This window comes from Rhynchophorus ferrugineus, unplaced genomic scaffold (assembly GCF_030347505.1).
Source record: "Rhynchophorus ferrugineus isolate W39M unplaced genomic scaffold, kcgeb_rfMv2 rfM2, whole genome shotgun sequence".
Taxonomy (NCBI): domain Eukaryota; kingdom Metazoa; phylum Arthropoda; class Insecta; order Coleoptera; family Curculionidae; genus Rhynchophorus; species Rhynchophorus ferrugineus.
In genome coordinates this window covers 1,157,250-1,170,215 of record NW_027472581.1, presented here as the reverse complement: position 1 = coordinate 1,170,215, position 12,966 = coordinate 1,157,250, and the positions used below count along the sequence as shown (strand labels likewise).

Sequence of the window (12,966 nt, the reverse complement as noted above, 5' to 3'; positions counted from 1 at the left end):
TTTATATTACAATAAATATTTTTAAACAAATTTATTAACAATATAAAATATAAATGTTATAACAGTTTTATCTTATATTAAAAATGAGTATATATATACTAATAAGCAATTATTTTATCTTGTTAATTTGTTCTTAATGGCTTGAAGTTCTTTAATCCTCAATTTGGTGGCATTTAGTCGTTCAATTAGAGCTTCACATAAGGGCCTAGACAGTTTCGATACTATATGTGTTACAGCTAAAGTTTTGCACGCTTCATTATGCAATTTAGTAATTGGATCTTTAGTATCATTATTTGTGATGTTGTGACTCTCAACTTCTTCCTCTATTAATATTTTGGGCAAATTGCATATTGCTACAATATATTATTTACAATTCAAATGCATCAATTACATGTTAAAGTAATATTTTAATAACCTACCTTCCAAATTGCATAATTTCATTGGTGAATTATTGATTATTAAAGGTACATCAACTTTCTCTTCATCTGGATCTGCTTGAAAACAAATCACCTCCACCCTATGATCATGCATTAACTTGTTATAAGTAAATACTGAAAATATTAATCCAACAAATAATGGATCCATCAATTGATATGTAGATTGTGTTCTAATATCTAAAAATATATGTTTTTGAATTCTTAAATAAGGAACCAAAGAATATCAAGAAAATTAAGCATACCAACAACACTAGGATTTATTGTAATATGGGGATGTGAATGATACCATCCTACAATCTGTACACGTCTATCCAATATTGAACAAAGCTTTTCCGCTTGTATAGACGCATTACATAATTGTTCTGGAGATATCTCAACACGATCTCTTCGTTTATCACTGCGATGCAATATGATACAAGCATGTATAGTTGTAACACATTCTATTTGATCGATCTAAAAATAAGGAAACCATTAAAAACTAACCACAAATGTAATATTTTAGTTATACATATTTTAGTCTGCATGAGTTATTATCTTACCTCGCCGACCAATAATCCCATAATTTCCTGACTTTCATTTGTAAGTGCATGTTCTATGCATACGGCATATACATCCGAAGATATAATAACTTTTTTCAAATATTTTACGTTTCGAATACCCTTATTTTGTGACATGATTACAAACAATCTCAAACAATCACACCAAATAGCCTGTATTGTTTTAAACTCTTCTTTTATTTTTTAAAAAGTAGCGTTGGGAACTATCGACTGAAAATAGTCGAAACAGTCAATAGTCGCAAAACAGTCGATAGTCAAAAAACTAGGGACTGAAAATAGTAATTACAAATGCACGGTCAGACTGTTTTGATAAATTTGTGATGTTAAACGAAGATGTCCGAACCCTTTCCTGTTCAAATTATGAGAGAGGAAAGGACGGAGATAGTTGCTTGGACCCGTTCATTTTATATGTGGTTATATTTTCCAACGGTACTATAAGCGAGACGGAGATGTACATATTCCTTCATGTACTAACTTAAAAAAAAGGAAAATATTACTGGATTGTATTAATATGCAATTAATAACTTCATTTTAAACCAAGTAGAATTACTTTTATATTCGAATGTTCTGTGGATCTGTAAAAACGAACGGAATTTTTCGATGGAATGAAATAATAACCCAAATTTTTTTTGTAGTATTTTAATATGTTAATTACCATTTTCAAATAATATACTATAATAAATATAGACAATACAATAGAACTTAAACAAAACCTAAAAAAAAGATGTATAATAACAAAAAATACTAAATAAAAATTAAACATATACCAATTCATAAAAAAAATAATTCATGACATAATTTAAAATGATCCCATAATAACTACTAGAGCTTTTTTAAATAAAGTAAATGCTTTATTTATTATTGAAGCGAAATATTTTTTAACAAAAATCGAGAGAGTAATCGAATTATTACCTATTATTGCCAAAAGTATTTTACTATTTATCATTAACCTATTACATTAACACTATTGAAAAATATCGTTGCAAAATATTGCTAGATTAATATACAATATATTGTTATTTACAAGAAAACTACCAAAAAAATCACAAAACTTTGTCAAGGTCACGGCTAGGACGAGAGCTAGGAGCGTTAAAAATTAGTCGGATGAAACTAGTAGAACCAAAATAGTAAGTAGAAGTACACGACTAAAACAGTCGATAGTTCCCAAACTATTAAGAAGTAATATTGTGGGATTAAGAGCTACATTATCGATATCTATCGATGAAAATATATCGTATATCAATAATAAAAACAGAGATATTATTCATATCGATTATGAGTTGAAGTGTGTCTGGCACAGCGAAAAAATCAAAATACATAAAAAAAATAAAAAGCAATTAATAGATAATATAACACAATATAAATGTATTATTTCTGGGTGATGTCTAGAATTCATTTGAATAATGATATCTATTACAATTGATGTATTAATTCATTAACAGTCAATGTAATTATTTATTAATATTTATTATTTATATTATATTCGTACATATATTTATGTTTTGTTTATTTATTTTGATTATTTTGTAATATTATTATTTACATATTTAAAAGTTGCTCTCTGTTTCTAATTCTGAAACAAGAGTCTATTTATTGTCTCTTAATATATCGATTTAAAAATATTTTATATAATGTATATTGCTAGTTGCATACACGTACATTTTCTAATTTTATATTGATAATAAAACGAATTTTTGATTGCATTAATTATTAAAATTATCGGTAATGTCCAATACTAATAAAAAACAGCTATGTTGGTCCAAAATTCTTTTATTTTCAATGACATTATATTTGTTAAATGTACCTTTGATAGTTACATGGATTTTAAAAATATAATACTATTAGGAGTTATATTGATATATATTTTTAAAGATTGAAAGCAATTTTTTAAAAATATGTTCATATATAATTGTCTAGCAAACATTTACTTGTGGCGCCATTATGTCAATTCAGAACTATGAACTATTTTTTGGCACTGATCATGATGAGCGTGTAGGTAAAGTAACGCACCGGTTTTGTTAATAATTTACGGCAATTCCACGTGTGAAAATAATTACAATTATAGAGATGGGATCTTATTTATCCGAACCAATAACGAAAAAAAATTCTGTAGATGAAGAAAACGATAAATTGATCTATGGTGCCAGTTCTATGCAAGGTTGGCGCGAAAGCCAAGAGGTAAGGAACTTGTTTTCAATTCGTTTTTCGTCTTGTTTTGTGTTTTAAATACAGTCTTGGTTTATACACTTCTTTAGAACACTGTTTTAATTGGAGTTATGTACGTTAGGTATAAAAGCGTTTTGTTTATAGAACAAAATATTAAAGAAAAGTTTTGTCACTGCATTAGGATAGTAAATTAATTTACCTTGATATATGTAAATTTTCTATTGGTAACAATGGTCATCTTAAATTGTTTATACTGACTTCTATTTTAGGACGCTCATAATTCGATTTTAGATTTTGATGAAAATACTGCTTATTTTGCTGTTTATGATGGTCATGGAGGCCATGAAGTGGCCCAATATTGTTCAGAAAAATTACCTGATTTTATTAAAAATACTGATGCCTATAAGGGAGGAAATTTAGAACAGGCTTTAATAGATGGCTTTTTAGGTTTTGATTCCACCATAGCAACACCGGAAATTATATCAGTTTTACAGGTATTCTGGACAATAAACATAGTCTTTCTATTTTAAGTATCTCTAATACTTAGGATATTGCTGCGGATCATGAAGCTGATGAATCAGAAGAAGAAAATGTTAGTCATCTTTATGCAGAGGCCGTAATGCCAATAGAGAAAGTTATTGAGAAATACAAAGGTCTTGTTAAACCCACATTGAAATATCTGAATAAAGGTGAAAAGTTACCTAGATCTCCAATAATTACAGCGAAAAATAGTAGAAATGTAAGATTTATTGTTTGTAGAAAACGAGATTTGCAGATATAATTTTTTTAGGAATCTGCCAGTTCCAGTTCAAACCATGCTGGAGAGGAAGCATGTGGTAGCTCAAAGGATTTAGCTCAGGGACCCATGGGTAACATGGACATAGAAGTAGCTGAGTGTTCCACTGAAAGTGATAATGAAAATAAAGATCATTCACTTGGCAAATTAAATGGTGAGGATAAAAATGAAGAAAATATAAAAGACCCACTTGATATATCCACATCACAAAATGGGACCATTCCTCAGATTACAAATTCTGATGAATCAAATGGAAAAGACCATGCTTCAAATGATGATATAGAAAAAAATTCGGATAAATCAAATCTGCAAAATGGGGAACTAAAAAAAAATGATGAAATTGAGAAAAAAGATGAAACTGCTAAAGAAGAAGAAATAGCCACGAACAAACTCAAAGGTACTTTTAATTAATGTATTATAACAATGCTGAAAGTATAACTTTCCAGGAAAATCCATATTAAAAAAGTCTCCTAAAAAACCAAATACAAGACCAAAGAGAAATGCAACCCAGTTATATAAGACATTGTTAGATTATCAAGGTGATAGTGAAGAAGAAAGTGATGATGATGAAGAGGATAAAACTTTTGTTGGATCTGCTGGTATGAGAATTATTACTTCATTTGATAACACTAGAAAACTAAATATATTTTAGAAAATAGTTCTGATGATGAAGGTGTTAATGCATCTGTTGAGGGAGAGGAGGAGAGCAGTGAGGATGGAGAAGAGGAAGAAGATGAGGATGATGAAGGCGAGGATGAGGAGGAAGATGAGGATGAGGTTGGTTTAAATATTATCAATGTGAAATTTTGATGGATAATCAAATATTTTTTAGGGGGATTTAGAATTTGCTAGAAACATGAAAGAGGAACCGGGTTCTAGCAGCGGTTGTACAGCGGTAGTGGCGCTTCTCAAAGGAACAGAATTATTTGTCGCCAATGCTGGTGACTCAAGATGTATTATATGCAGAAATGGTAAATTATTCATTATTCAATAGAATCTATTGATTTTTGTCCTATGTACAATTTTTTTAGGTCAAGCTGTTGAAATGTCATTTGATCATAAGCCAGAAGATGAACCTGAGAGAAGTAGGATAATAAAAGCGGGAGGTAAAGTCACGGGAGATGGTCGCGTTAATGGCGGTCTTAATTTAAGCAGAGCGATAGGTGATCATGCTTATAAGTTAAACAAGGATTTGAGTGATAAGGAGCAAATGATTACAGGTATGTGTTTGTTTTGATTGTTGTATCTGTACCAGGTGATCATTTATATTATTAAATTTAAATCACTGGCCACCATAACATATATTTCTACACCAAAGATGATTAGAATAAGACTAAACTTTAATGGGGCATATATATATATATACTGACTCTTGTATTGTTATCTTACGATAAGTAATAGAGGTTGTATGAAAACATTAGTTTTACAACAAACATGATATGAAGAAATTACAAAAAGAATATAACAACATAAAATTCGGACGAGAAATCTGTAAGGCAGATTGTAATATACAAGCTAAAAACAGATATTTCCAACTAGGACTCAGTGGAGAGCGTTTTCTCTCAGATCCAATTTTTTTTCAGAAACCCAATGAGCCTATCAGTATTGATGCTGACCGGAGTATTTTTAAATTATTTTTCCCGTTTTGCTAGTCGTTCAGTAAATGGCTAATTGAGACAGGGGAGGGGTAGCAAAATTCACAGCTGAGGGGGGTGGACTAGATTACCACGCGTGGCCTAGGCTCAGTCGATTTATGCCATCTAAAACTCCACTCAGAAAAGGTCATTATCTTTCAGGCCAAAATCGCTCGGGGGTCGCTTTCTTAAAAAACGACATACTCTGATAATAGGAAACAAAGACAGAGCGACAGAAACAAAAGATGGGATTATAAAGACAAGGCGCTCTACGAAATAAATAAAGAATTGGTGATTGTAAACACGTTACATTATGGAAAAGGGCCATGTATAAGATTAATGGTGTAACGAGTGAGATATCTAGAGATAAGGAGTTGGTTCATGCCATGATGATTAGCGTCTTCAGTATTCGACAATCGCCACTTTTTTCTGTGAAATAAAATAGTTTTTAAAATGAAACAAAAGTTTTTTGTGTTTTAACACCTTTACATTTCTTAACTAATATACATAAGAAAGATGATGATGATGAAGAAAGATGATATATGGTGGAGATAATAAAAATTAAAATGCAACTGCGAGAGGATGAAATAAGAAAAAAATCAACAATCGGAAGTTGAGGGAAAGTATATCAAATAGTAAAATTCATAAATTAACCTAAAATTTCGTTGGAAACTCAAATTTAAATTTAACTAAGCTACTTCGCTGTTTATTATTTTTAATTTATGCAACCACTTTGCACAGAGCTTTCTCATACCCAAATATTCGTGAATGATATGATGTACACGTTTATTTGATATCTTTAGAGTGTCTGCTATTTCATTCAATTTCAATTTACGGCCATTCAAAATCATTTTGTGGATTTTTTAAATATTTTCGTCGGTAACAACCACTTTTGGGCGTCCACTGCGTTCATCGTCTTCGGTGCTCAATTCACCACGTCTAAACTTAGCATACCAATCCATGATGGTTGATTTCCCTGGGGCAGTGTCCGTAAATTCGGCATCAAGACAGTTTTTGCTTCTGTATTTTTTACCTTCAAGAAGCAATATTTTATCAACAGACGAAATTCCTTTTTATTTATTTTTTTTCACAATAACAAAAGTTGCTTCAGTCAAAATGATCTAATGATCCGATAGCTGTCAAATTTGTACACGCATCATTTGAGGGTTATGGCTAACTAAAAAAAATATGGATTTAATTCTAGTAGCGCCATCTATGTGTCAGGCCGGGAACAATTGACCTCTTATATGGAAACGTCGCAAAATCAGGCGGAAACTACCGAATACCCGTTAAGATTCACCAGAAATAACCACTATTTTTTGAATAAACTATATAATGGTTTATTTACTTCGATTCTCAATCGTACTTTTTTCTGGGCCTTTATGTTTTTAATGGTCTATACGCTTCAATTTTATAGCTTTACCTGACATCAAGACTCTTACAATAAATCCAACCGAAGATGAGTTCATGGTATTAGCCTGCGATGGAATTTGGAATTTTATGACCAGTCAAGAAGTAGTTGATTTTGTTAAGCCGAGGCTAGAGGCAAATCCGGAAAAGTTATCGCACATTTGCGAAGAGGTAACTGACCATATCACCCCGCGTATATTATCGTTTATAACGTTTTGTTGTTTTTGATAGATGTTCGACCATTGCTTAGCTCCCAACACCATGGGAGACGGAACTGGCTGTGACAACATGACTGCTATTATAGTGAAGTTCAAACCGACCTTGAAAAAACGACAAGCGAGCCCTGGACCAGCGGAGGTCGATACCGATACGAAACGGGCGAAGACCCAAGACGAAACGGCCGGTAGCTCTTCATGAGAAACTCGAGAGCATCCGTTTTTGATACAGTAGTTTGTATCGAATTTTTAGAGGACAAACTATTAATAATATTGTATTGTACAGCATGAAGATCGTTGGTAGTTTGTACTTTTGAAACAAACTTGATTTGTTAGTGCTGTTCATAAGTGTATTTCTTAAGTTTTGATAATTCTTAATATGTTTTTTTCTCAAACAGCAAATACATTTAATTCTACGCATTCTCGTATTATTCTTATTTTCGATCTTCTTTTTTCTTTTTGGCTATTCACTTGAATGTCACGATTGCTTTTGAACTGTCATTTTATTATAAAAACAGTTGGTGTGAGTGCATTTCTCTTTCTCCCAGCCTACTTGTTTTTATAGAAATGTACTGTAAAAGGCCTCAAGTTAAACATGTGTACATATTTTGTCTAAAGGTCTAACTGTTTCGATATGCCTATGAATAGCACTTTTCATTCGTTGTTTTATTTATACGAACATTTTCTTTTGTACCAAAAAGACCTGTTTTACTGTATTTCAAATTTAAATGTTCAAACCACATTTTTAATATAAGATATTTTCGTTTAATTTATTTCTCGTAGTTTTAACATCACATACCTTCTTTAGTTTGTTGTTTCAGTTCGCGTGTAAGATCTGATTAATTAGCTTTTTGGTTTGCCTCGTGGAAGAATCGATGTTTTGTTCCGAAAAAAAAAATGAAACGCCATGGTATTGGGTGCCTTCTGTTTAATGTATAAATAAGCTGTGGTGATTTTCATCTTCATTATGACGTTCGCGTTAAGTTGCTGTTCTTTTTCTGTTGTTTTTATGAGACTTGGTTTAATCGCTGAGAGTATATGTATACATCCACAAAGATGCTTTCTTGAAGTCAACCATTAAATGTATTTTACACAGTAAATACTTCTAAAGGCATCTTTGCCACTATGATATATTTTTTTATGCTTGTTTAGATATACTATACCATTGTAGGAGAAAATATAACGAATCATGTACATTCGAACCTTTTACATTTTAGCGATAATGTTAATATCTTTATACCTCGATGGTTTTCTTTCTTTGTATAGAATTAATTTGAAATCGTAGGTTAATTTGTCATTGTATAATTTGTTGTACACTTGAAATAAATTATTTAGTAGATTTTTAACATCTAGTGGTTTGAGTGATTATTTCGTTTTGTTCCGTTTCCGTTTTTTTGAATATAGTACAGCCAGATATTTAATCTTCCATTCATGGTACTATATATAGTCCTTTCGATAAAACAGCCAATGCACGTCATAAAAATTTATAATACAACGTTGCCGCACCAAATTTTAAGTTTTCGTTTTTTTTGACTTAACAAATATAAAGTTATAAAATGTAATTTATTTTAAAGTTGTAGTACATCTAAAGCATTTTTATTGGATATAATCTACAGTTACAATAGTTTGCAGGTTAGAGTTGTTTTATTATATTTACATTGACATGTGACAATGGGGTGGAAAGTAGCAAAACAAATCGAATTTTATAGACTAAATTCCATACATTTTCGGTATGAGACTTCACTCTATCTCTTTAACTATAAGCGCCAAAATATTGCAGCTGCGTTCCTAGACATATCTTAGGTCTTTGATAAAATATGGCATACGCGATTGCAGGTTAAATTAAAGAAACTTTTCCCTCATCCGGATTATGAGCTACTAAAATCTTACCTCACAGATCTTCATTTTACAGTAAAACAAGGCAATGAACATACCGAATTACATGCAATATATTCAGGAGTTCCGCAAGGTAGTACATCTTCCGTACACAGCTGATCTACCTACAACAAAAATAACCACTGTGGCAACATATGCAGACAACACAGCAGTCTTAACCTTTCATGAAGATCTAGCCATAGCATCAATTAATCTACAAACATACTTAAATCAAATACAAATGCGGCTGAACAGATGGCGTATAAAAGCCAACGAAACTAAATACAGTCATATAACATCTACGCTGCGTCGTGAACATGTCCACTAGTATATACCAATAATTGTCAACTTCCGCAAGCGGAGGATACTAAATATCTTTGTAGGCATCTAGATCGACGCCTAACTTGAAAGAAGCATACTCGCCAAACGGAAACAACTAGGCACTATAGGGCGCAAATCCAAGTTCGATCAAGATCATTAGATAACAATCTATTGTATAAATCTATTTGGTCACATGGAATCCAACTATGGGGAACCGCTAGCAAGTCTAATATATCATACAAGGGTTCAAAAATAAAATGTTGCGTGCCATTTTCGATGCTCTATACTATGTTTCAAATAAAGTGATACAACGCGATATTCCTCTAGAACAAACAACGATTGTAATTCGACTTGTTTATGTGAAGTACCGTAAAAGAGTGTCAGTACATGCCAATGTACTCGCTAACCTGCCAAATATGCGAAGTAGCAGTGAAGTGCTTAGACTAAAACGTCTAACACCATCCGATGTGATTATTGGACATATATAGACTTTAATAATAATCTTTAAAATAACACTGATTAATCACTACATAGTATAAAACAAAGTCGCCTTTTCTGTCCCTATATCCCTATGTGCGCTTAAATCTTTAAAATTACGCAACGGATTTTGATGCGGTTTTTTTCAATAGATAGAGTGATTCAAGAGGAAGGTTTATATGTATAATACATGCATAATATACTAAGGCAACATTGCTAATTTTAGAGGTTTCTAACGTGATGTCGTAAATTAACCTATTTTTTTAGGCTTATTTAGCAATCAGCAAAAACGCTGCCTAACCCTACGAGTTAGATCAAATTAATGTACTACAGTATTGTACACCATAAAAAGGTCTACAAAAAAGTCCGCGATGGTATATGTTTATCTTTTAGGGATAACCCACATTAACCATTTTTATTGTTTACTTTTTACGTGAGAAAATGGCTTATTTACAAAGCTATTTTAAGCAATACGGCATTAATCCTTATCGAATTAAGTACCTTAAATACAGTGTGCAATTAATATAGATCAATATGGCTCCTTACAGCATGTAAATTAAACAAATATTTTCGGAGATATTACAAATTTAAAATTTGCGTTTAAAAATGTGTAATGTAATAAAAATTGTATGAATTTAGATATTCCAAAGATAGCAGGAAATCTTCATAGTAAGTATAGGGGAAGAGGAATTGTTTTACTCCAAATTTAATGCGTGCAGGCCAAGGGCAGTAATGAATGAACCAAAAATACTGGATCGATTTTAATCATGTTTTCATCGAGTGACATAGGCATATATATTTTATGCCCGTGCAAAGTCGGAGCGGGCCGCTATGTTTTTATATACAACGTTCATATTTTTTCTGTAGTGTATTCAATTTAGTATCAGTATTGCACCCGTGCGAAGCCGGGGCGGGTCGCTAGTTAAAATATATAGTATTTTGTATTGTACAGGAGATCACTTAATGAAGTGATTTTCTACATGCCATGTATATATAATATAAACATAACAAATAGTTATTGCTCTGTGGGCAGATTGTGGAACTTCGAAGAGTAATAAAAAAATTAGGGTAATGCTAATTAGTAAAATGAGAAAGAAAAATACTATAAAATACGAGTGTATAAAGGGTTTACGTAGGACTATAGGTGATTTAATGCGTTTTGTTTGACATTGATTATAACGGTATATTTCTTAAACTGAAGAAAATATTGAATATATGTATAATTACACGTTGTACCTGAGCTTTCGCAAGGTCGGCAAGGTAAATCGATAAGACATGATTTAGTTTAGTAGTTGAACGGGAAAAAATCAACTACTACCGACTTTATTTTAAAAATATTATATTTTAGGGGAAAAACTAACAGCAATAATGTTAACATTTTCATACCTCCATGATTTTCTTTGTATATAATTAATTTGAAATCGCAGAACAATTTGTCATTGTAAAACTTGAGGTTCCCTTAAAATAAATTATTTAGTAGATCTTTAATATCTGGTGAGTTGAGTGATTATTTCGTTTTGTTCCATTTCCGTTTTTTGGAGATAATGCAGCTGGATCTTCAGTCTTTCTAGCTCGATGGATACTTCGTTTATAACGGCCTGAAATATGTATTTTCGGTATTAGCACATACTTTAATAATACTGTAATAAATTATTTAATACGTTTTGACACTGACGTTTTCTCCACTCAATGTTAGTTTGCCGTTTTATTTTCTTTTGTATAACTAATAATTAGAAAAAAAATTCAATTTGAAATAATAAAAACAAAGACCCAATCAATCAATACCATTTTTGTTTCAATTATTTTAGTCCATTACCTGTAGTTGTTGCTGTTTATTTTCCTTGTGTTTCTCCATCCCTTGCAGCATGTTTCTAGCTCCTATAGCTTTTATTTTTTGGGTTTCTATCCTGGAAGATAAATCCTCCACGGTAGTTATAATTTTTGTTGCGATATTTTGAAATTCAATTATTTCTGCAATGAGAAACTGCAGGGTATAATTTTAAAATTGATGCATGTACTTACTTTCGATGTAAATGCTGCATTGTTCTTTTAAATCGCTAGTTTGCTTATACAATTCCGGCTCCAGAATACATATTTTATCAATTTCATTAAAATATATTCCGTATTGGGATAAATCAGACATATCGCTATATAAATAAAAATATGATCATCGAGTATATTATTTGTCTAGGTACATATTTTGTTTTGAATAATTGCCTTGAACTGTTTCCATGGTAACGTGGTGTATTATACCTGGTGACATATAAATTTCTAAAAGACTGAAAGTTACAATAAAGTTAAAAAGTCAACAAATACATTTTTTATTGGGACAAATATATTTTATACATAATCTAACATATATCTTTCCCTATAATAATAAGCCCCTGATATATTTTCCTTTACATAAAGTTGAAAACATTGTATGTTTAAAATGGTTACCGAATGAGAAAAAAATTGGCCTACCGCTTGTATATGGCATCAATACATGAGGGTAAGGGCAAGGAAGCGATTTAGGGAAACTATTACTTATTATTTTGAATTATTTGACTATACATCGGTTATAAAAACTTCCTTTTTATTCCGCCAGAACATATATTACAGCCAACTTCAAATTGTTGTTAAATTTTTAGTACCAAATTTTTTAAATCATTTTGTTGCATTTTAAACTATGTATTTTACTCATTTGAATTAATATTATCAAAAAAATACAAAACAAGCAAACTAACTATTATTTTATATTACTAAAAAATAAGTTAATAAATTAAAAAACTTAATAAAACTCAAAAAGTTGTTAGATCTCAAAAAGATAAATCGGTGCATGCATGTTCTAAATGTTCAACGATTGTTTCACATGTCAAATTTAACAGTATTGACATTTGATGGATAAGTTGGTTCTTATTTGTCATAAAAACATTATTAATGGTTTGTTTATTGTTTTCATATACTAAATTGTTGAAAAATAGCTGGTTTTCTATTTGATATGAAAAAGCTAGCAGCTATTCATCAAATACTTAATAATACTGCGTCATCACATCCCAACAGCCAAAAATAAAAAATATTAATGAGGAAAACAATCTT

At 31.0% G+C, this 12,966-nt stretch overlaps 3 protein-coding genes across 3 annotated transcripts; 1 reads left to right on the top strand and 2 right to left on the bottom strand.

The window, feature by feature from the left end:
• Positions 1 to 16: 16 nt before the first annotated feature.
• Positions 17 to 1,207, bottom strand: LOC143190914 (lys-63-specific deubiquitinase BRCC36). The gene is made up of 4 exons (XM_076395520.1): positions 977 to 1,207; positions 680 to 890; positions 420 to 614; positions 17 to 353 (listed from the first exon to the last, which is right to left on the bottom strand). The coding sequence occupies exons 1-4, from the start codon at positions 1,109 to 1,111 to the stop codon at positions 115 to 117; spliced, it is 780 nt and encodes a 259-aa protein (XP_076251635.1). The 5' UTR covers positions 1,112 to 1,207; the 3' UTR covers positions 17 to 114.
• Positions 1,208 to 2,958: 1,751 nt separating this feature from the next.
• Positions 2,959 to 8,567, top strand: LOC143190913 (putative protein phosphatase CG10417). The gene is made up of 10 exons (XM_076395519.1): positions 2,959 to 3,172; positions 3,430 to 3,654; positions 3,708 to 3,899; positions 3,951 to 4,353; positions 4,403 to 4,555; positions 4,609 to 4,733; positions 4,789 to 4,927; positions 4,988 to 5,176; positions 7,008 to 7,171; positions 7,232 to 8,567. Exons 1-10 carry the CDS (start codon positions 3,062 to 3,064, stop codon positions 7,415 to 7,417), a joined length of 1,887 nt encoding a protein of 628 aa, XP_076251634.1. The 5' UTR covers positions 2,959 to 3,061; the 3' UTR covers positions 7,418 to 8,567.
• A 2,643-nt stretch (positions 8,568 to 11,210) lies between these two features.
• Positions 11,211 to 12,110, bottom strand: IFT20 (Intraflagellar transport 20). The gene is made up of 3 exons (XM_076395517.1): positions 11,911 to 12,110; positions 11,705 to 11,859; positions 11,211 to 11,486 (listed from the first exon to the last, which is right to left on the bottom strand). The coding sequence occupies exons 1-3, from the start codon at positions 12,029 to 12,031 to the stop codon at positions 11,373 to 11,375; spliced, it is 390 nt and encodes a 129-aa protein (XP_076251632.1). The 5' UTR covers positions 12,032 to 12,110; the 3' UTR covers positions 11,211 to 11,372.
• Positions 12,111 to 12,966: the final 856 nt, after the last annotated feature.

Excerpts from the sequence above, each read along its gene's own strand:
- LOC143190914 (XM_076395520.1), bottom strand. The coding sequence starts at position 1,111 with ATGTCACAAAATAAGGGTATTCGAAACGTAAAATATTTGAAAAAAGTT. Across the intron at positions 891-976 it reads TGGGATTATTGGTCGGCGAG|ATCGATCAAATAGAATGTGT; the intron begins GTAAGATAATAA and ends CCTTATTTTTAG. Across the intron at positions 354-419 it reads GAAATTATGCAATTTGGAAG|CAATATGCAATTTGCCCAAA; the intron begins GTAGGTTATTAA and ends AATATATTGTAG.
- LOC143190913 (XM_076395519.1), top strand. The coding sequence starts at position 3,062 with ATGGGATCTTATTTATCCGAACCAATAACGAAAAAAAATTCTGTAGAT. Across the intron at positions 3,173-3,429 it reads GTTGGCGCGAAAGCCAAGAG|GACGCTCATAATTCGATTTT; the intron begins GTAAGGAACTTG and ends CTTCTATTTTAG. Across the intron at positions 4,928-4,987 it reads ATGTATTATATGCAGAAATG|GTCAAGCTGTTGAAATGTCA; the intron begins GTAAATTATTCA and ends CAATTTTTTTAG.
- IFT20 (XM_076395517.1), bottom strand. The coding sequence starts at position 12,031 with ATGTCTGATTTATCCCAATACGGAATATATTTTAATGAAATTGATAAA. Across the intron at positions 11,860-11,910 it reads ATGCAGCATTTACATCGAAA|AAATAATTGAATTTCAAAAT; the intron begins GTAAGTACATGC and ends TTCTCATTGCAG. Across the intron at positions 11,487-11,704 it reads ATAAACAGCAACAACTACAG|GCCGTTATAAACGAAGTATC; the intron begins GTAATGGACTAA and ends TACATATTTCAG.